We start from the raw sequence: 20717 nt of genomic DNA, 5'->3' as shown, positions 1-20717 counted from the left end.
AGCTGAGGATAGTGAGTCTAGGGGGTGGGAGAGGCGCATAGAGAAAAACTGCTAATTGTTATTTCTGCCGCTGGGTCTTGCTTACATAACTTATGACTTGTTCTGAGTTATTTAGCTCTTAATTATTGCATGATGCACATTAAAAAAATACCAAAAGTGAAAATTAGAAAAAAATAAAGTTATTCAATTTAGGAAATTTCAGCATAAAACAGCATTTCCTTGTGATCATAACGAAGCAAACCTGAGCTTTTGGCCTGCACCCTCCATAAATAAATTCTGACTGACTTCCTTCCCCATTCTCCTTGCAAAGGATGCTATCCAGTTCCTCCGATTTTTCAAGGTAACCCGTAGTAAATTTTGGTTTTGGGTTTCTAATTGTAAAGTTCACAGTCCCCAAGTGTTAGGTCCGTAGCCTCACTAGCAAAGTGAATGTCAGAAATATCCAATAGGAGAGAGATGCTGAAGGGGGCTGGGACAGCCCCTCCTAACTTCATAAACTTTGGGGCACCTGTACTGATGAGACTCAGCACACATACTGATCCTCAAGCCAAGAAACAAGACAGAGCACAAGTCTGGCTCTTCATAAGGTGGAAACTGGAAAAGACAAAGACAAAATGATTTGGAGACAGCTTTCAGCACTACTTACAACAATGGCATTTTCTTATAGTAACATCTTTGTTTTGTTTGGGGTGGGGGCATAAACCTTGTAACATGTATGCACAGAGGAAACTCAGTGCTGAGGTTAGGGGGCATCCATCCGTTGCCTCCCTTACATGGCCCCAGGCGGGGATTGGGCCCCCTGCAACCTTTTTTGGCGCATGAAACAATGCTCCAACCAACTGAGCCACCGGCCAGGGCAGGAATCTCTTGAATGATGATTACATTTTATATTTTCTTCTAAGCCTCAATGCCCTGAGGGGTATTTCTGGGGTGTCACCTGTTGGCCAGGGCAGCAGGTCCCTACTGATAGCCCCCGGTGGCCAGGTTTCAGATTGAAGCAGTCTTTGTGCTCCAGGAATCTGAGCCTCACCATGGGATGCTCCCTTTCCAAGTTTAACGAGCATGACTCCAGCAGATAAATAACGTTTCTTTTTTTAAAAAAAAAAAATATATATATGTTTTTACTGATTTCAGAGAGAGGAAGGGAGAAGGAGAGGGAGAATCGTCGATGAGGAGAGTCCTGGATGGGCTGTCTCCTGCAGGTGCCCTCCTGGGGACCCGGCTACAAGCCAGGCACTGCCCAGGCCTGGCACAGAAGGGCCACCGCCAGGTTCCCAGGGCGACGCCCAGCCGCCGAGACACACCGCGGGCGCGTGACCCCTCTTACAGCCACCGGGAAGGTTTCCGCTTTGGGGTGTTCACCATAGACGGGCAGGGCAACTGCTCACAGGGCTGGGAAGGAAGGAACACTTCTCTTACGGGGACAACTCCGGGCAGGCGGCGGACGCCGCTGGTGAGCTGCTTTCCGAAGACTGGGCGGCAGCCTCGGACCCAGCGTCTGCTGCGCTCGGGCCCCCGGGGTGGCCCCGGGGCGGACGCCGCCCGACCTGGAAGGGCCCCAGGTTCAGTCGCTGGGCGCGGCGGCCCTGCTCCCCAGGACTCCCGCGCGCCCCGACGCCCCGACGCCCCGACGCCCCGACGCCCCGACGCGGGGCGGGGAGTCCGCGCGGTGCCGAGCGCGCGGGCGCCCAGGGAGGCGCGCAGGGCGGGGGGAGGGGGGCAGGCTGCGCGCGGCCGGGAGGCGGGGCCGGGACTCGGGGCGGGGCGGCCTCGGGGAGCCCGCGCGTCCCCAGGTGAGCAGGCGCGGGGGGCGCGGGGTCAGACGGCCGCCTGCGGGCCGCGAGGTCCAGGACGCGCCACGCCGGCGGGACGGGAGCCGGGACGCGCGCCGGGGGCCTTGGCGAGGGGGCCGGGCGGGGCCGGGGGCGGGGCCCGGGGCGGGCTGGGGGCGGGCCGGGGGCGGGCCGGGATGCTGCCCTGCGGGCCGCGGGACGGCGGAGGGGCTGCGAGCGCGTGCCCAGGGGAAGCGGCGGGGACCCTGCCCTGCAGCCCTCGCGCCCTTTCCGCTCCCCACGGGCCCTCCGGCCGAGCTCCCGCGGGCGGCCCGGGGACAGGAGGGGCCGGGGGCGCCGCGGGGCGCGTGCAGCGGGGCCCCGCTTGGTCCGAGGCCCGGCTGGGGCCTCTGAGGCTGGGGCGCAGACGCCGGCCCCCTTCCTCGCGGCCGCCATGGGGACGGCGTCCCTGCTGCTGTGCGGCGTGGCCGCGGCCCTCCCGCTTTTAGTCGGAGCAGGTACGTCGGGCGGGCCTTGGCCCCGGCCCCCCCCGCGCCCCGCGGCTCTGCGCGCCCGCCCCGCCCTGGGCCCTGGGCCCCGACCCGCTTCCCGGGGCCCGGCGGGGCTCTGGGCAGGGGAGCCTCGGTCCGGGGGCTGGCGCCGGCCCCGCGGGTCCCCGTCGAGCCCGAGGTGACCTTGGAGAGGAGGGGGGTTGCGCACATTTGCAAGTCAAGGCTCGAATTCAGGCGCTCGGGTGTGATGCTGTTCGTGTGACGGGGTCAGTATGACCCCAGGGAAAAGCAGAGGAGGCACCGCGGGAACACGTTTCTCCCAGGGAGAAGCTGAGCGGCTTCGTAGACGGGAGCTTGATGGGGAGCGCACTTTCCAACAGCCCCTAACGGGCCGAGGGGCACCTTCTGTGCAGGAGAGGACCTGGCTGGGGGCAGAAAGCGGGCGGGCCGGGCACCGCAGGTGTCCTCTGGGGGGTCTGGGGGGCGCGGGGGGGGGGCCCTTCCCAGTGCCCAAGACGGCAGCACAGCCGCTCCGCCCGCGGCGCGTTGGGAGGACTCCGGACTGCTCCCAGGAAACCCCCGCGGAGGAAACTCTCACACCAAAGTGGGCGCGAAATCGGGACACTTGTTACAACTGTTAACAAACGGGGCGGGAGCCCCCCCCCCCGAGTGACTGCCCTCCCCTCTCCCGGCGGGAGCCCCCCCCCGCGTGACTGCCCTCCCCTCTCCCGGCGGGAGCCCCCCCCCCCCGCGTGACTGCCCTCCCCTCTCCCGGCGGGAGCCCCCCCCCCGCGTGACTGCCCTCCCCTCTCCCGGCGGGTGCCCCCCCCGGGTGACTGCCCTCCCCTCTCCCGGCGGGAGCCCCCCCCCCGCGTGACTGCCCTCCCCTCTCCCGGCGGGTGCCCCCCCCGGGTGACTGCCCTCCCCTCTCCCGGCGGGTGCCCCCCCCCCGCGTGACTGCCCTCCCCTCTCCCGGCGGGTGCCCCCCCCCCCGCGTGACTGCCCTCCCCTCTCCCGGCGGGTGCCCCCCCCCCCGCGTGACTGCCCTCCCCTCTCCCGGCGGGTGCCCCCCCCCCCGCGTGACTGCCCTCCCCTCTCCCGGCGGGTGCCCCCCCCGGGTGACTGCCCTCCCCTCTCCCGGCGGGTGCCCCCCCCCCCGCGTGACTGCCCTCCCCTCTCCAGGCGGGTGCCCCCCCCCCGCGTGACTGCCCTCCCCTCTCCCGGCGGGTGCCCCCCCCGGGTGACTGCCCTCCCCTCTCCCGGCGGGTGCCCCCCCCCGCGTGACTGCCCTCCCCTCTTCGGGCGGGTGCCCCCCCCGGGTGACTGCCCTCCCCTCTCCGGGCGGGTGCCCCCCCCGCGTGACTGCCCTCCCCTCTTCGGGCGGGTGCCCCCCCCCCGCGTGACTGCCCTCCCCTCTTCGGGCGGGTGCCCCCCCCCCGCGTGACTGCCCTCCCCTCTTCGGGCGGGTGCCCCCCCCCGTGACTGCCCTCCCCTCTCCGGGCGGGTGCCCCCCCCCCGCGTGACTGCCCTCCCCTCTTCGGGCGGGTGCCCCCCCCCCCGCGTGACTGCCCTCCCCTCTCCGGGCGGGTGCCCCCCCCCGTGACTGCCCTCCCCTCTCCAGGCGGGTGCCCCCCCCCGTGACTGCCCTCCCCTCTCCAGGCGGGTGCCCCCCCCCGTGACTGCCCTCCCCTCTCCAGGCGGGTGCCCGGGCGCCCGAGCGCTGACCGAGACGCCCTCGCCCGGCCAGCCTTTCGCCTTCAACTGCTCTCACGCGCCGCCGACCTCCGCGGAGGCGCAGGCGACTTGGTATGAGTATCCTGGCGGAATTCCAGTGTCCCAAAGCAGGTCGTCTAGGATTTACCAAGACCAGACCTGGATTTTGTTTCTCCCGGTGGCACCGGGGGACTCTGGGATCTACCAGTGTGTGATAAAGTAAGTTCCTCACCCAAACGAGAACTAACGCGCCCTCACGGATACATCATAATTACATGTATATAACTCTTTTAGGAAAATCCTTAGTAAGTCCTTAAGTGTAGAAAACTCAAGGAGAATAAGATGTAGTTCTCCAGTTGTTTAAGACAATTTCCAATGCACGCATTTTAAACCAGAGCAGATTTGCACATCAGTTGTTGGAACGTGAAATGCAGCTTTTCCCATGGTAAGGGCGCCACGCCGGCCAGCTTCCAAAGCTGGGCATCCCAGTGTGACCCTCGCTGCTTGCCTTCTCTGCATGCCAGAAGTTCCTGTGACAGGTGGCACAAAGAGAGGGACCCGTCTCCTTTGAGCACCTTTCTGGAAGGCATCTGCGGTGGAAATTGAACAGTGACTAAGCCCAGAGGTGTTCCAGACCCGATGCTAAGCCCTAGAAAGTAATACTGTGTGAATGAATGACACAGGTCTGGTGGGGCTGCAGTGAACTGGAAAACACGGGCCCCACCGAAGGCGGCAGTCTATTCAGCTGAAGTCTATTTTCTAATTTTTCAAGGAAACCTGAAAAGTAGAGAGAGTGTGTGTGTGTGTGTGTAACTTTTCAGTAAGTTTTGTGTGCGTTGCCTAAATAAAACACATCTGTGGACCAAATTTTGCCTGAAGGCCCCAATTTTGTCACCTTCCCTTACTAACATGCATGACTTGAACAAATTATTGACCTCCCTGAGGCTTGGTTTTCTTTTCTGCAAAATGGAACCTATGCCAGCCCAATAAGGTTGAAGTGAAAATTACCTGAGATCATGTGTGAAGTTGGTACCTCCGAAATGAAGTTGCATTCTCCCCTCCTCATTGCATTTCCGTGGTACTTGCTGACCCCTTTCTGTGTCCCAGGATGGCCTGTGTCCCACTCTGATTCATGCCAGATTCCTCATTTCCATATGTCGGGTAGACTTGAGGGACAAAATTACTTAGTGGTACCCCAGTAGAAGAGGCCATTAGCCCATTTGCCTGGCCTGTTTCCACAATTTCACTCCCTACGTCGATCAAGCTGCTCATGTCTTAGGGAGATTTGCTCTTCCGTTTTTGCTCTTGGCTATAAATTAACTAGGGGTGGAGATTGTATGTCACACAAATTCACCTGGAAATCTAGACTGGATTCAAAATGTTTAAAACTGGGAGCTGGGAAATGGGAAAATAATCTTTCATAGAAAGTAAACAGATATTGTCTGTCATAGAATAAAATAGACATGAACTGTCACAAAATTTTAACATAGATGTGATACATATTTAGTAAACTGTTTATTTTTACTTTGAAATAATTTCAAATTCACATAAAATTTGCAAGAATAGTGTAGAGAACTCTCATTTATCTTTTAACTAGGTTCCCCATTATTTAATGTTTTGCCGCATTTACCTTATCTGCATATGTGAATATTACACACGATATTTTTCTAAGTCATCTCTTCCCAGATTGTGTGGGTTGCATGCATCATGTCCCTTGACCCCTTACTATTTCAATATGCATTTCCTATCAACAAGAATATGTCCTCACATAATCCCAGTATAGTTAACACATTTAGGAAATTTTGCTGTCTTACAGTATTTTTTATCTAACCCTCAATCCATACTCTAATTTTATCAACCCTCTCAGTGATGATCAATACCAGTTGTTTCCTTTCTTTTCTGGTAGAGAGTCTAATTCATGTCTTGTCATGTCTTGTTTAGCTCTTTTCACTTGGAACAGCTCCTCAGTCTGCTCTTCATGACATTGACATCTTGAGGGAGTGCAGGCAATTATTTATATTTATCCCTCAGTTTGGGTTTGCAGATATTTCTCCATGAGCCTCCTGGGGCGGAATACTATGAAAGCAGTCCATGTCCCCAGACAGGAGAGGCATGGTGTCCGCCTGCCCCTCGGTGATGTTCATTTTGATCACTTGGTTAGGTGTTGTCCAGTGTTTCCACTGTGTAGGTACTTTTCCCTTTTGAAACTGACGATTTGTGAGATGTGCTTTGTCTGTGTGCAGCAGAGGGTTTGCACAGTACTTGCAGATGATTTGGACCCATTTGAAGATGAGCGGAATCGTTTGATTTTGCAATTGTTTGAGTTCATGAGGTTTCAATCTGTTATTTTCTTACAGTGATACAAATATGTGTCCCCAAATCCATCTAAACCTAACGGTGCTTGAAAAACATTCGTGCAACTCTTCCAGAGACAGTCAAATGAATGTATCTGGTGATTACAAACAAATATTGCATGTTGGGAAAAATGAGAGCCTGACATGTCATCTGAATTTCCCGAAGAGTTTTGATGTGGACTCAATAAAGTGGTATAAGGTAAAAAAGGGATTTTCCTGTTAATACTTTCTCTTCTTTTCTTTAAAAGCCACTTGCTTTTCCGATTTAAGTTGTATTTTTAAGGCAAAATTGGTAAAGAGATTGTGTACCTAAGATTTGTTAGCTAATTGCTATTGATAATCTTATCGGCTAATTATTTTTAAATTTATGGTTATTATAGCTTTGTAATATTTTATTATTTGTATCTGTCCCTTCTGCACAGGTGTCCTTTATTTTTAGGCTGTCCTTGGTTCTTTTTTTCTAACAGATTAATTAATTAGTCTGTTCAAATGGGCCCTACATGTGCAGGAGTCAATGATCACGCAGAATAAAAAGTCACCTGCTGGGAAGTCTCCTGCCCAGTCCTGACCCCTGTTTGCCCTGGGCCTTGGTGCCTCCCCCAACAATTGGCTACTCTTATTAGCTCCATTAAGTGTGATGCTTGCTTTAGGGTTAAATGGTCTTTACCAGATTAAGGAAGTTCTAGCGTGCTTGCAATCTTATTGTGAATGGGTGTTAAAGTTTCTAACTGTCTTTTCTACTCCTCTACTGTACTGAATTACGAGACTGATTGGTGAGTGCTGTACCAGTGTTGCATTCCTGGAATAATCTGAGTTGGTGTGTAACCCTTTTTACATGTTGCCAGATTTGTCTACAATTTTTTTCATCTAGATCAGAAAGAGGTTGGTCTGTAATTTTTGTTTCCTAGTTGGTCCCTTTTAAATTTTGGTATAAAGGATATGTTGACCTTATAAAATAACTTGGGAAGTAATCCTTACTTTCCTCTAGGAATGTTTACAACTGATTTTATTTCTTCTTTTACATGCTTTTAGAGTTTAGTGGTAAAGTTATATAAGACTGGGACTTCCTTTGGGGGAGGTTTTTAAATTATAGATTCAGTGTCTTAATTATAGGGCACTTCAGATGCCCTGGTTCTTCTCATAGCAGATTTAGCACATTGTGCTTGTTTAGAAATTGTCATTTTTATCTATGCAATTTTTAAATGACTGAGCTAAAATTGTTCAAAATATACTTATTACCTTTTCAGTGTTTGTAGGATTTATAGTGATGTCTTCTTTTTCGTGTCTGGTGTAATATATTTCCATTTCTCCCTCCCTCTCTCTCTCCCTCTCCCTCTTTTTGTTTTGTTTTGTTTTGTTGATAACTCCTGCCAGGGGTTTATCAACTTGAATAGTTTTTCCAAAGCCCTGGCTTTGTTAATTCTGTTTCATTAATTTCTGCTCTCATTTAGTTTTACCCCTCTGTTTTCTTGGGCTTTAATTTTGCTGCTAATAACTTTATGAGATGGCTATTTCGGTCATAATTATAACCTTTCTTCTTTTCTACTCTATGCATTGAAAGTTGTTATTTTCCTTGCAACTTGGTTTTTGCTGCTTTCTACACTTGTGATGTTATATTCTCACCATTCAGTTAAAAGTATTTCCTAATTTCTAATGTTATTTCTTCTTTGAACTCTGGATTATTTTTAAGAATTGCCTGATTTGCGATGTAGTGGGTTTTAAAGCTGCGTCTCTGTGCGTGGTGCTGAGTCTCTGCAGGGCGGCAGAGGCCCCTGTGTGCTGTAAATACACTGAGAGTTGGCGAGACAGGCTCCAAGGCCCCACATATGCTCTACTTTTGTCCATGCCCCACGCTTATTCAAAAGAACCTAAGTGCTGCAGTGTGGGCTTCATGGTTGTGTTACTCAAGTTGACAAATGTACTTTCCCCCTCTTTTCGTTTTGTTTTGTTTCATTTCGTTTCGTTTCTTTTCATTGCTTAAGAAGATGTGCAGAAATAACCCAGCACGGTTGTAGCGCTTTGAGGTGGTGTCGCCTGTTTCTGAAGCCCAGCTTCGGGCTTCCCAGGATATAGTGCTATACATTCCCCTCTGGCTTCCTTAGACCCCTCCTCAGGTCTCTTGCCTCCCCCTTGCAGCCTTGCAGCAACCACCTCCTGGCATCATGAAGTGTTATGACCTTTTAGGGTCTTGACAGTAGACTCTCTGGCAAGTTTTTCCTCTTGATCTGCACCTGTTGTGGTCATAGGTGGAAAGCAGTTGACATTTGTGGAGAGGCAGAGTTTTAGAATCAACTCTGCCACTACCCCAGTGTCAAGATACAGATGTATTGAGCCTTAATTTTCTCACTTAAAAAATGAGAGTTTAGCCTACATGATTTCAGGAGGCTTTCCAAACCTCAAGGCCACTAGCCTGAGGGCAAAACTTATTCTCTCCCATTCCAGTGTGATCAGACTTTGAGAACTGGGTGATGGTTCGGTTTAAGAAGTGTTATAATACTTATAATTATTCAAAATAAATTTTAATTTCTGTAAGATCTGGGAATGAAATCAGAGCTCTGATGATTGGTCCTAAGTGGGCATCAATTTTACCCTATGGGCCTTTTTAAAAAGCAGATGCTTGGCTTCATTCTCTACTACTGAATCAGATTATGTGTGAGTGAGACTCAGACATGTTTAATTTTAAAATAACTACTTGGCTTGAGAAGATTAGAGGATGCTAGGAAGCAAGGGGGAGGGACCATTCTGCAGTGTCCACCTGCTCAGATCCAGTGACCTCAGTTATGGCTCTGTTTTTGCCACTAACTAGTTATCTTGTGTCACTCCTTGGGCCTCAGTGTTTTCACCTATAAAATGAGAGGGTTGGAATAAATTATAAAAATATTTAGAGCTTATTATCTGCCTGGTGCTGTGCCAGGCACTGAGGATCTGATGATGAAAGAGAATCCTTGACTTAAAAAAGTAGTTTACCAGAGGAGGCATGCAAGTAAACCAAAAACTTTATTATAGTGTGAGGTGAACTTAAAGAAGGCAAAATTAGATCAGTCAAGCAATGTCCGGGGAAATGCTTCCTGGAGGAGGTGACTGTTGAACTGTGTTTAAAGAATGAATAACAGTTACCTGCTGGGGAAGGGACGGAAGGATGGGAATTCAAGGACACAGTATGTGAAAAGGTATCACTGAGAAAGGGAATGGTGTTGGGGACACTAGTTAGAGTTTAGGGTACATGTAAGAGTGGGCTAAGGTGATGTTAGGAAGTAGGAGACCTCTCCTGCTAACCTACACATAGCTTTCCCCACTTACAGTATTTTAACAGCTAACCACACCACCAGGATCATGACACGATCAACTTTATATTTTAAGGAAGTCTCCATGGAGATACTGGAGTGAATAAATTGGAAGGGCTTGATAATGGCGACATGTTGATTGTTTAGACTATTTTAGAATTTAGTTAAGAAATGGGGATCATTTAAAAAAGTGTATGGGCCTTCCAGTCAAGACGGCTGCGTAGGTAAGCGTGGCCACCTCCCACAACCACATCAAAATTACAGCTAAACCACAGAACAACCATCATTCAGAGCCGCCTGAAATGTGGCTGAACAGAAGTCCTACAACTAGAGATTTAAAGAAGCCACATCGAGACTGGTAGGAGGAGCAGAGTCACGGAAGCAGCTGTCCGATACCCAAATGTGACTTTTTTTTAATCGGGAGGGGTTTCTTGGCTGCAGAGGTCCCATGAGGAGCAAGGGGTCCCAGCCCCACACCAGACCCTTCAGTCCAGGGTTCCAGTGCCAGGAAGAGAGATCCCCATAACTTCTGGTTGTAAAAACCAGTAGGGATTGTGACTGAGAGACACAGAGGGTGCTGGAGTCCAAGGCAGCGCCTCTTAAAGGGCCCGTCCACAGTTTAACTCAGATTCACTCCCTCTGACCTCTAGCACTGGGGCAGCAGCTTAAAAGGATCCAGGGACATACAGGGAGGAAATAAATTGTCTGGCATCAGGGCAAGAACTGGGGAGCAGTTTTCTTCTAGACAGAAGAGCTGGCAGAAGCCATTGTTCCTTTGCTGAAACTTCCCCACCACAGAGCTCACTGGCAGTTGCCATATCTGAGTCTCCATCAACCTGGCTCACACTATTCACCCTACCCTGGTAACTCCTTGAGGCCCTGCCCCACCCAGTCTGCAAACCCACTCAAGCTATTTGCAATGGCTTTCCATATGAATGGCCTGTCCAAGCTCAGGCTTCAGACTTTCCTAAAAACTCTCAGAAAAGCAGCAGCTGGCCTCAGTGTGCCCCATACCATTTAATAAGGGGTCCCAGGCTCAGCACTAGCAACAGCTTGCCAAGGTTCATGGCTTGGCCTCTCCTGGAAACCTCCAAGCCCAACACAAGTAGCAAACATCTACCAATTGTTCCGTAGCTCATACCAGGTGGCCCCAGGCAGGGCACGTACAGTAGCTGATTTTGCACCTTGTGGGAGGCCGGAAAGCCAGTGCACCTGGTGATCAACTTCGGACTACACCATATTACAACCCTATCACATCCACAAGTGACACACTCAAGGGGCAGACTTGGTGAACACCAAAGCCCCACTGAAGCAAGTCCAGCTCCATGGGCATCTCCCGCACAGCAGCTCTTCCGCTGTAGACACAGCCAATGGGTCTGGGGGTTAGTTCCTCCCATTGAAGCTAACAGCAATCAAGCCTCAACTACAACAGGACAGTGCACACAGCCCACAGAGGGGCACACACAGAGTACCCAGCTCAGGTGACTGGGGAGGCTGAGCCACTGGGCCCTAGAGGACACCTACTACACAAGGCCACTCTACCAATTCCAGGAGACATAGCGTCTCTACCTAATACATAGAAACAAGCACAGGGAAGCAGCCAAAATGCAGAGACGAAACATGTCACAAAGGAAAGAATAGAAGAAATCTCCAGAAAAAGAACTAAATGAAATGGAGCCAAGCAAACTACTAGATACAGAGTTTAAAACAATGGTTATATGGATGCTCAAGGAACTTAATGAGAACTTCAAGAAACTTAGAACTTCAAAGAGACAAAAAAGGACCAGTCAGAAATGAAGGACACACAAACTGAAATGCAGAATAATTTACATGGAATCAATGGTAGAGCAGAGGACGCCAAGAATCAAATCAGCTATTTGGAAAATGAGGAAGCAAAAAACACCCAACCAGAAGAGCAAAAGGATGAAAGAATCCAGAAATATGAAAATAGTGTAAGAGCCTCTGGGACAACTTCAAGTAGCCCAACATTCACATTATGGAAGTGCCAGAAGGAGAAGAAAGAGAGCAAGAAGTTGAAAACTTATTTAATAATCTCAGAAAAATTCCCTAACTTGGTGAAGGAAATAAACATACAGGTCCAGGAAGCACACAGAGTCCCAAACAAGAGGAACCCAAAGAGGCCCATAGCAAGACACATCATCATTAAAATGCCAAAGGTTAAAAACAAAGAGGGAATCTTCAAAGCAGCAAGAGAAAAGCAGTTAGTTACCTACAACGGAGCTCCCATACAACTGTCAGCTGATTTCTCAACAGAAACTTTGCAGCCATAAGGGAGTGGCAAGAAATATTCAAAGTGATGAAAAGCAAGGACTTACAACCAGATTACTATACCCAGCAAAGCTATCATTTAGAGCTGAAGGTCAGATAAAGAGCTTCCCAGACAAGAAAAAGCTAAAGGAGTTCATCACCACCACACCAGCACTACAGGAAATGTTGAAGGGTCTTCTTTAAGAGGAAGAAGAAAAGGATAAAAAATATGAACCATAAAGGGCAATAAATACATATCCATCAACAATTGAATCTAAAATATCAAAATAAATGAACAAGGAATCTAATGAACAAAATAAACTGATGAATAAAGTAGAACCAGAGGCATGGAAACATGGAACAGATGGACAAATCTCAGAGGGAAGAGGCTGGTGGGGAGGGGCAGAAAGAGATTAACCAAGAACTCACATGTGTACATACATTACCCGTGGACACAGACAACAGGGTGGTGAAGATCTGGGGCAGGGCAGGACCCGAGTGGACAGGGCTAATGGGGGTGGAAGGAAGGGGAGACATCTATATACTCTCAACAGGAAAGATTTAAAAAAAAACAATAAATAAAAATAAAAAAGTGTATGAAGTAGAACTGGTAGAATGAAGGCAAAGAAGGAGGTGGGTAAGTGGAGGTCACTCACTTGTGAAAACCTCTATTTTCTCTGTGAATTGGAAGATGTGGACATTTGAAAAAGCAATGTAAGTGAACAGGTGAGAGAACGTTGTAGGAGATGCGAAGAATTCCTTAGGTGAAGACCATGAATTTGCAGTAGTACAAAGACCCATACTTAGGTGACTATCTCCTGCGGTGCTCATCTGGCTGTGAGAGGGGTGGCAGGATGGACTTGGGCTTGGGTTTGCAGGGTGAATATGCTGGAAGGCTAAAGGGCTACAGGGTTTAGTGATTGAAAGGGGGGTGATTAAAGTGATGGCCACATGAGTCTAGATTGGGTTGGAAAGGAAATAATGCCCAAAGGAAACTGGAAATTAGGTGAAAATAAAGGATTAATGGGACTGAGTCAAGTTATGATGAAAAAATGGGTCAGAAGGATAGAAAGTTCAGGTGGACTATATGGCAGATGTAGTGGTGAGCACTCGCTGTCCATGGTGGGCCTCCTTACACTATGGAGACTATAAAGCTGGAAAACACACCCTGCACCTTCCAGAGGCACCTGCAGCTAAGGGTCTGGGTGCAGCTCAGTTTCTCCACTGGCCTCACTGAAGGCTGACGCCCTTCTTCCTGGACTGCACAGCCACAGGGACTTTGCAGCGATGTTGCAGGGTCCAGTCCTGGGTTTGTGCTTATGTCTTCTGAATTATTTGTTGGGGTGGCTGTACCAGATGTGGCATGACTTCACACACTACAGCTGCAGAAGTGGCCATTACTGGTCTCTGACTTGAAGTGGGCTATTTCCAAATCTTGATCCCACCGTCATGATTGTGGTCGAGGCAGTAGCTATCATGTGAGCTAGTTCTTCAGTGTGATTCTGGACTAGACCTCACTCCCAGTACTTCTTAATATTGTGTAAGCACCTAATATCCTGTATTGAATCTTTTTCTGCCTAAAATAGCTAGAATGCTTTTTGTTTCTTGCAACTAAATCCAGTCTGAGCTATATGACCTCACAGTTTTAAAGATTAAATGAAATAATCTATCCACTAAGTATTTAGTTGAGTGTGGTACATAGTACCTTCTCTAATAAACATTATTAGATATTATTATTTAGTAAAAATGAAGAAATGAGGTGGCACAATAAAAATGGTAATCAGAATGGTATATTTGTTTTTAAGAGTTTAGAGATAGTAGCTATGGACAACGACAAACTCCAAGTTGTGGTTGGGAGAACTGACGACTCGGAGGAATAAAGGCTGTCCTCGAGATTGAAGGGGTTATGGGAAGGCTTGGGTACTAAAGCACCCATTCTCATGGATAGTTAAGGAAGTGCCTGCACTCAGAAAAACAGTATGTCTCCATTTTTTTAAGTTCCAAATTACTCTTCATTGATTTCTGCTTCACCACTCTGCTGAATCTGTTCTTGCTGAGGTTACTACTGGCTTTCTAGCTGCCAAATCTAACATGTTTTCAGTCCTGAGCCTGATCTCCTAGTGGCACTCATCAGGGCTGGACGTTCCGGTCAGCTAAGAACTCCCCCTCTTTCTGTCTGAGCCCTACTCATATTTTTATCTCTCCCCCCTTCCCCCAGTCCTTCCTTAGTAATCGTCACTGGATCCTCACCCTCTACATTGGGGTCTTAGATTTTTGGGTTTCAATTTCAGCCATGGCGATTTTCTAGTCTTACCTTGATGACATTCAAATGGGGATGGCTCCCAACTCTCTTTCTCCCACTTTGCTCTTTCTCTCAACCTCCAGATACTTTGCCCAATAGCCCAATATTTTCTACTCAGACATTCCTACCCCCACAACTCAACCATGGCCTCCATGTTTAGAGCCGCTTTTTACCTTGGCCCCAAATCTGATTGTTCTTTTGTATTTTCTTTACATTCTCTCTCCTATCTAACGATACCTTTGCATAGCCCAGCTGGAGTCACGGAAGTCTTGTTCCCGCTCCGTATTCCTCATTTGTCACTAAATCTGTGGATCGGGATTGCTTGAAGTCATTCTTTCTGTGTCCTGTTCTTGCTGTTATCACTGTACTGCTTAGTTCATGCTCTATTTAGCCTTAGTTTATGGAAATAACTTTCTAAATGTTTTCCCTAGTTTCTGGATTGCCCCATCTTTAACCCTTTCCCACCTAACCAGGTAGATTACCCTTGGGTCATCTTATCCCCTATTTAAAAGGCTGCTGGTGCTCACCGCCTGCCCATGGCTTTCTATGGCCGGCCCCTGCCTGGCTCCCTGATACCGCCTTCAGCACTCGCACAGCCGTCATCTCAGCCAGAGGCTCTGGGCTACTCGAGGCCCCAGAACCAGTGTACATGCTGGGCCAGGAGGAAACATATTCAGATGTTGGCTACTGTAATTATGAATATTTTGATTTGGAACTTTATTAGTGAGCTATCACCAAGAATTGTTAAATAAAAAGCAAAGCCTTCTGAGAATTTAGACTCTAAAATAATGCTCCAGTGGGTTATAGTAGAGGCCGTCCTAGTTATAGTAAAAGGGTAGAATGGCTCTTAAGCTAGCAAGGCCAAAGGTAATACAGTTAAATGTTTGTACAACCTGAAAGAGAGAATGAATCCATTGAAAAGGGGCCTGGTCAATAACGGAATTGTAGACGGTGAGGCCCTAATACTGTGCCAATTTAAGCCCATCTAGGGAAGAGGTTTCCACCATCCAAAGATTTGCTTTTTTTTTGGTTTCTACTCTGAGGAAGGCGACATCACATTACCAGAGCCTGATGTCTTCACGCATCTGGCTCTTATGAATTCCCATTCCTTTGGTAAGCCAGCGTCTGGTTATAATTCAGTTCCCCATGTAGAGGAGCAATGTAAGGCGTCTAGGAAGCTACAATTTCCATGTAAGTCAGCATGCTTGTTCTGGCATTACTGAGTTTCACCCGAGATTGATTTAACACTGACCCGATGGCAGAGAATGGGCTCTAAAACTGGGGCAATTAAATCGTTATTTATAAATGAAGGGTTTGCGTGCTTATCTTCTCTGTGATCGTGATTGTGAGCTCTCTGAGGCCAGGGACTGCATCTTCTCCCTGCAGAACCAGGGCCTCTCAGCGCTAGCAAAGAGCAGGAACTTATATGTTGGATGGCTAATGTTGAACGGATTCAGTTGTCCAAGAAGTCACCCTGTAGAGTGGAGCTTCCTGAAGAAAGGGGAAAAGATACAGGAGAAGTGTCTGTGAGATGGAAGAAGTGGTAACTAACAGAGAATGTGAGCTTCAGATAGCAGGGTGAATGGCGAGACTTGCCCTCTGGGTGGCTGCTGAGGCTGAGAGGTGAGAAAGGACTCCCTGAGACTAAGCGGCCTCCAGTGGGTTTGGTGTGCTGCTGCTCTTGTTATTGCCGTGGCGAGGGGAGGGGAGAAGCGGCGTGGCGGGCATAACAGGGCCTGTGACACAGTGGAAGCAGTCCTGGAGTCGTTGGCAAGGGGCTTGGCGCCATGAGATGGTGGCCCCCTGGGAGAGATGGGCCCCTGGGTGGAACACCTTCCTGCCGGTTCACGGCCTCCTGAAGTCGCCTGCAGCCCGGCCATGGTCTTCCTCCCTGAAGCCTTCCTCCCAGCCTGCCTGGGTCTCTGTCCTTCAGCTCCCGTTAGACTGACTCTTTATAGCACTCACCTGCGCCCTCGGACGTTCTCTGCCAACCCTTCTTCCTTGGGTAACGCGCCACCTACCTTCCAGGGGCCACGCAGGTGTCGCGGGTCGCCTCAGTGTATAGAATGCTGCGGACCAGAAACGCAGCCGACGCCCAAAATGCTGTTGGAATTGACTTTTATTTACTTTTGGCATTTAGGACTGTAAGGAAGTTAAAGGAGGGAGGTTTACTCACTGGAAAATACAGCTTTCTGTGAGCGACGTCTCTGCAGAAGACGGCGGGGACTATGCCTGTGAGGCCCGGCTGAGCCACGCGGGCAGGCGGTACAGCGTGTCCCACAGGATCGCCGTGAGCGTCAGTAAGTGCGGCTGCCTCCCCGGCTCTGCCTGCCCCGGGCCCTCGCGAGAGGAGTGAGCTGGATCTGGATTTTCCTGGACGGTGGCAGGCTCCCAAACTTGTCATTAGTAGAATCAGAGGGTAGAAAGAATGAGGCAGAAGGACACGAGCAGTTTAATTTCCTCATCTGAGAAAACACAATACTCAAAACTCTTGGTCAACTGTCATTGGAAAAAACAAACACCAAAACTTGGTTTGTTTATGAAAATTAAGTGAGATCATGTATGTAGAGTAGTAGTTCCCGGGGGGCCCCGCCAAGAATAGGTATTTAGCAAGCGGTGGGCATTGTGAAAATCACTGTTCCCCTGAGCCTCGCGGGTGGGCTCCTCGGCGCCTGCGGCTCTCACCTCTCCTGCCTCGGGCGCTGCAGACTTCAGTGTCTCTGGAATCGGTCCAGGATGCCTAATGCCCATGGATTTTAGTTCCCAGCCCAGAACAGCTGGTTTTCTTGAGCATAGGACCTGGGCATTTTAAAGCAGACTCTTAGGGGTAGAAGAAACCCCAAATAATAATGTAGCTCAAGCTGTTAATTTTATAGAGGTCCAGGAGGAGAGAGACTTCTGAAGCTTACAAAGCTGGTGAGTGACAGAAACAGCGCGAGACTCAGGCCTTCGGGGCCCCGGACAGCATGTTTCCTTCTAAACACATTCAGCAAGGGGTTTCTGCTATGTTGACTTTGGCTTTTTGTTTTTCCCGCCAGTAGAGAGTTATTTTCTATATTGACCCATCTAAATGGGAGGAACTGAAGGCTAAATACGTCTTCATTTTAAATTAAGTGTATTGGGGTGGCACTGGTTAGTAATATTTTAAAGTTTTCAGTGGCCAGTTCTGCAATACATCACCGGCATGTATATCTTTGGCTCGGACCTCCGTGGCTGTCACTGGCTTCTGTCGGACTTCATGTACTGGGCATCCTGAGAGACTCCTTGATGGGTGTGGCTCTCTGAGGAGATGTGTCCAGCATGGGTGGCTTCCTGCTTCCCACCTGGAGCCCCTGAATTATGAAAATTAATTGCATTAGTTGTTATGACTTTTGTGCTTTGGGTTTTATGCTAAGTGATATTACTCTGCAAGTAGCACTTCCTTTGTCTTGTTCACAGTTGAGTCCCTAACACCGAACCCAGTGCCTGGCCTGCACCAGGTGCAGATTATGTATAAGCTGAGTGACCGACTGCTACTATGCCTTAGTTTTATCAGTAGCAGAGGAAATTCTTTGAAAGGCGAAATGCCAGAGGCAACTGAAGAATACCACAAGAGGTCACTGAGTCCAAGAGTCTGCATTTCATGTCACTGAAATAAACATTCATTTTCGATCTATTATATGCCCCAAATTGTTAAAATCTGATAAATAAAAAAATTAAAAAACACATCGTTTTATCTGTTGAGAAGCTCTCAGCCTGGTGGGAGTGGAGCTAGAGGTCATCTTAGCATCATGTGGTAAGGACAGAGTCCGAGAGGGTGTGGGGCGCGGGAGAAGATTCAGAAGCAGCCACAGTGAGTGGTCCAGAAGGCTTCTCAGAGGAAATGTCTTCTCGGCTGAATTTTGACGGACGAGTAGGATTTACAGAAATAAAGAAAGGTGAGGAGGGGCAGAGAGAACAGCAAAGGCAAAGCAGAGACGCGTCTACCGTCGCAGCACATGTTGGATGTAAAATTAATCTTGTTAGCGTGTCCGTGAGCATGAGGTGAGCAGTGGTGGGAGCGGAGGCCAGGAGTCAAAGGGGCAAGGTCGAGGGCCCGGGGATGCCGGCTTTCCCAGGCACCTCTGAAGAGCCCTGGGAAGAGTGCAGGCAGAGTGAGGAGGCTGCGTGTGGTGGGTGACAGCTTTGAGATGGTTTGGGCAGGAGCTGAAGAGGGTCTGGAGGCCTGGACCATTTAGACTGCTCCTTCGATGTCCCGAAGAGTGCGACAATCTGACCTGGGACGGAGGCGGCAGGGATTCTTCTTCAGGCAGTGTTTTAGCGACTTTTTACCCAGTGCCTACCAAGGCCGGCCCTGTGCTCAGCAGCGAGAACGTGCCGGTGGGAGAGCGGCCAGGCCCACCGCTCTGATGGAGCCTTGAAGGCTGAGCAGGGGGGAGGCAGGGACTTCTCAGATCGTCTGCTAACGAGCAATAACCAAGGAGATTAATGCAGCGAAGGAAAGGAAGATACGAGGTCAGACAGGCGAGGGTCTGCTGAAGAGACGGTGGGTCAGGGAAGGCTTCTGATAGCAGGAATGCTGGTGGTCGGGAAGCACTGACTGAGTGATGGCGTGGGCGAGACTGGGTGCGACCGAGGGTGCAGCCCCCGTGAAGGCCCCGTCAGGGACCGACAGTGCATGTCTGCGGGGCGGAAGGCGGGTAGGCCGGCTGGAGTTACGCTGCGAGAGGGAGATCACGGCAGGTGCGGAGTTGGAGAGGTAGTCAGGCGCCGGGATTAGGTAGGAATGTGCGGTCGGAAGCAGGCAGCGTGGCTTTCACCCCGGGAGCCGTGGGCAGCAGGTGAGCGCCTTACGTTCTGCGGCTCGCTCTGGCTGCCGGCACAGGGTGGCGCCTGCGGGGACGGGAGCGGCGCTTCGCGGGCAGACGAAGCGGCGCAGGGGGGTAGCAAGTAGACACAGGCAGCACGGTGGCCGGGGACGGAGTGCTGGGGGCTCCGTTAGACCGAGCGTGGGGGGAGGAGGTGGCAAGGCCAAGGAAACCAGGCTTTGGGGCATGTGCACCACCCGACTGGGTGGTGATATTATTCAGTGAAATGAGATAACTTTGGAGGAAAACTTGAGTTTAAGAGTGTGATCTTGAGTTTGGTCATAGATACGCTGAATACTTGGTGCTTTTGCGAGACTCGAGTGGAGATATCTTAGAGAAAGAACTGGACGTACCGCTTACAAGGGCGCTGGCCTTTGGACGGCAGTTGAAGAGCCGGATGTCTATGAGAGTGCCTAGGGAAAGTCGAGAGTAGAAAATAGAGTTTAGGGGTAAAGAGTCACAGACTGAGCGCTGCTGAGAGGTAAAATTAGTCTGACTTGGGGATTGACCATTTCAAGAGGGTAGGAGAAAAGCTGTTGCCTAGAATGACTTCCAGATTTTAGATGTGTGTGGTCAGTTTGCAGGTGGTACCTTATCTTGCTGGTGATGACTGTTGTTTGGGAATGTACTGAATTTGAAGTTTGTAGAAGGTGCAGATCTTATTGCCATCATAGAGGATATGTGTTTGTACTTTCCTAGCTTCCTTTTTTTTACAACTTTTCCACATCCCACCAAATGTATAGGAAGAATATGGGACGCAGAAGGTGACTGTTAAGCTTTGGTGGACAGATGAGGAAGGGAACAGTACAGGAACACAGAGGGGCGGGGGTCACTGTAAGGTGGCCAGTTATAAAATGGGCGGAGGAATGAAAGAGCTGAAGACCAGCAGGAGGGGAGAGGAAGGAAGAGCGTGGAAAAGCAGGATGGAGCATGGAGGGGCGGGTCTGAGGACAGAGCATTAGGTCATTATTTCTCTCTGTCTAGGACCTAGGCCAAATATACTTTAAAAGAAGTATATTTGGATTATTAGGTATTGAGATTTTATTACACAATCTCATCAGTTTATATTTATACCAAATATATAACTACAAAGCAAACTCCCTGGGTAGGCCAGCTTTTAGGTTTTTTCCTTAACAATTCAATTATTTTTGGTTTAAAAACATGCATTTATAGATTGATATTTTGTCACACTGTGAGTTCTGTTTTTTTCTTGACAAGTGTTTTTTGAGGGTCTGCTCTGTGCCATTTTTAAATGCTATTATCACATTAAAGTATTTGGGAGTGTATCATGTGATTCTAATTCAATTTCGTGTGGTTATGATTTTTTAGCAGAAAATTTTGGAGATGGAAGAAGAATCCCTAGAATAATTTATCCAATAAACAATACAATTGAAGCACAACTTGGTGAGTAAAGTCGTGAAAGTCACTGAAATCACTCAGGGCAGAAATCGGTATGTTCATAGATCCTAGTGAATTCCTTGAATTTCAAGGATGAAGACAAATTCCAGACACACCCAGTTTTCCAGCTTAGATGTACCTGAGCTCATCAGGAGAGGCATCAGAATAAAAACCCCGGAGAGCTGAACCCTGGGGAAGCTGTGGTTTCAAAAGCCTGGCGGTGAGCACTGTGGGACGAAATGGGTGCTTTTCAACTGTGCGCCGCAA

General features: G+C 49.6%; 1 protein-coding gene across 1 annotated transcript in view; it reads left to right on the top strand.

The window, feature by feature from the left end:
- Window positions 1-2035: 2035 nt before the first annotated feature.
- IL1RL2 (interleukin 1 receptor like 2) overlaps window positions 2036-20717 on the top strand; it is a 41186-nt gene continuing 22504 nt past the window's right edge. Inside the window, 5 exon segments of the mRNA XM_081156936.1 lie at window positions 2036-2290; window positions 3982-4216; window positions 6355-6550; window positions 16346-16505; window positions 20382-20456. Coding sequence (XP_081013062.1) covers window positions 2227-2290; window positions 3982-4216; window positions 6355-6550; window positions 16346-16505; window positions 20382-20456 — 730 coding nt within the window. The 5' untranslated portion in view covers window positions 2036-2226.

The sequence above is a fragment of the Miniopterus schreibersii genome (assembly GCF_964146895.1).
Source record: "Miniopterus schreibersii genome assembly, chromosome: 13".
NCBI lineage: Eukaryota > Metazoa > Chordata > Mammalia > Chiroptera > Miniopteridae > Miniopterus > Miniopterus schreibersii.
Note: the sequence above shows the minus strand (reverse complement) of the source record. Positions and strands in the feature narration are given on the sequence as shown.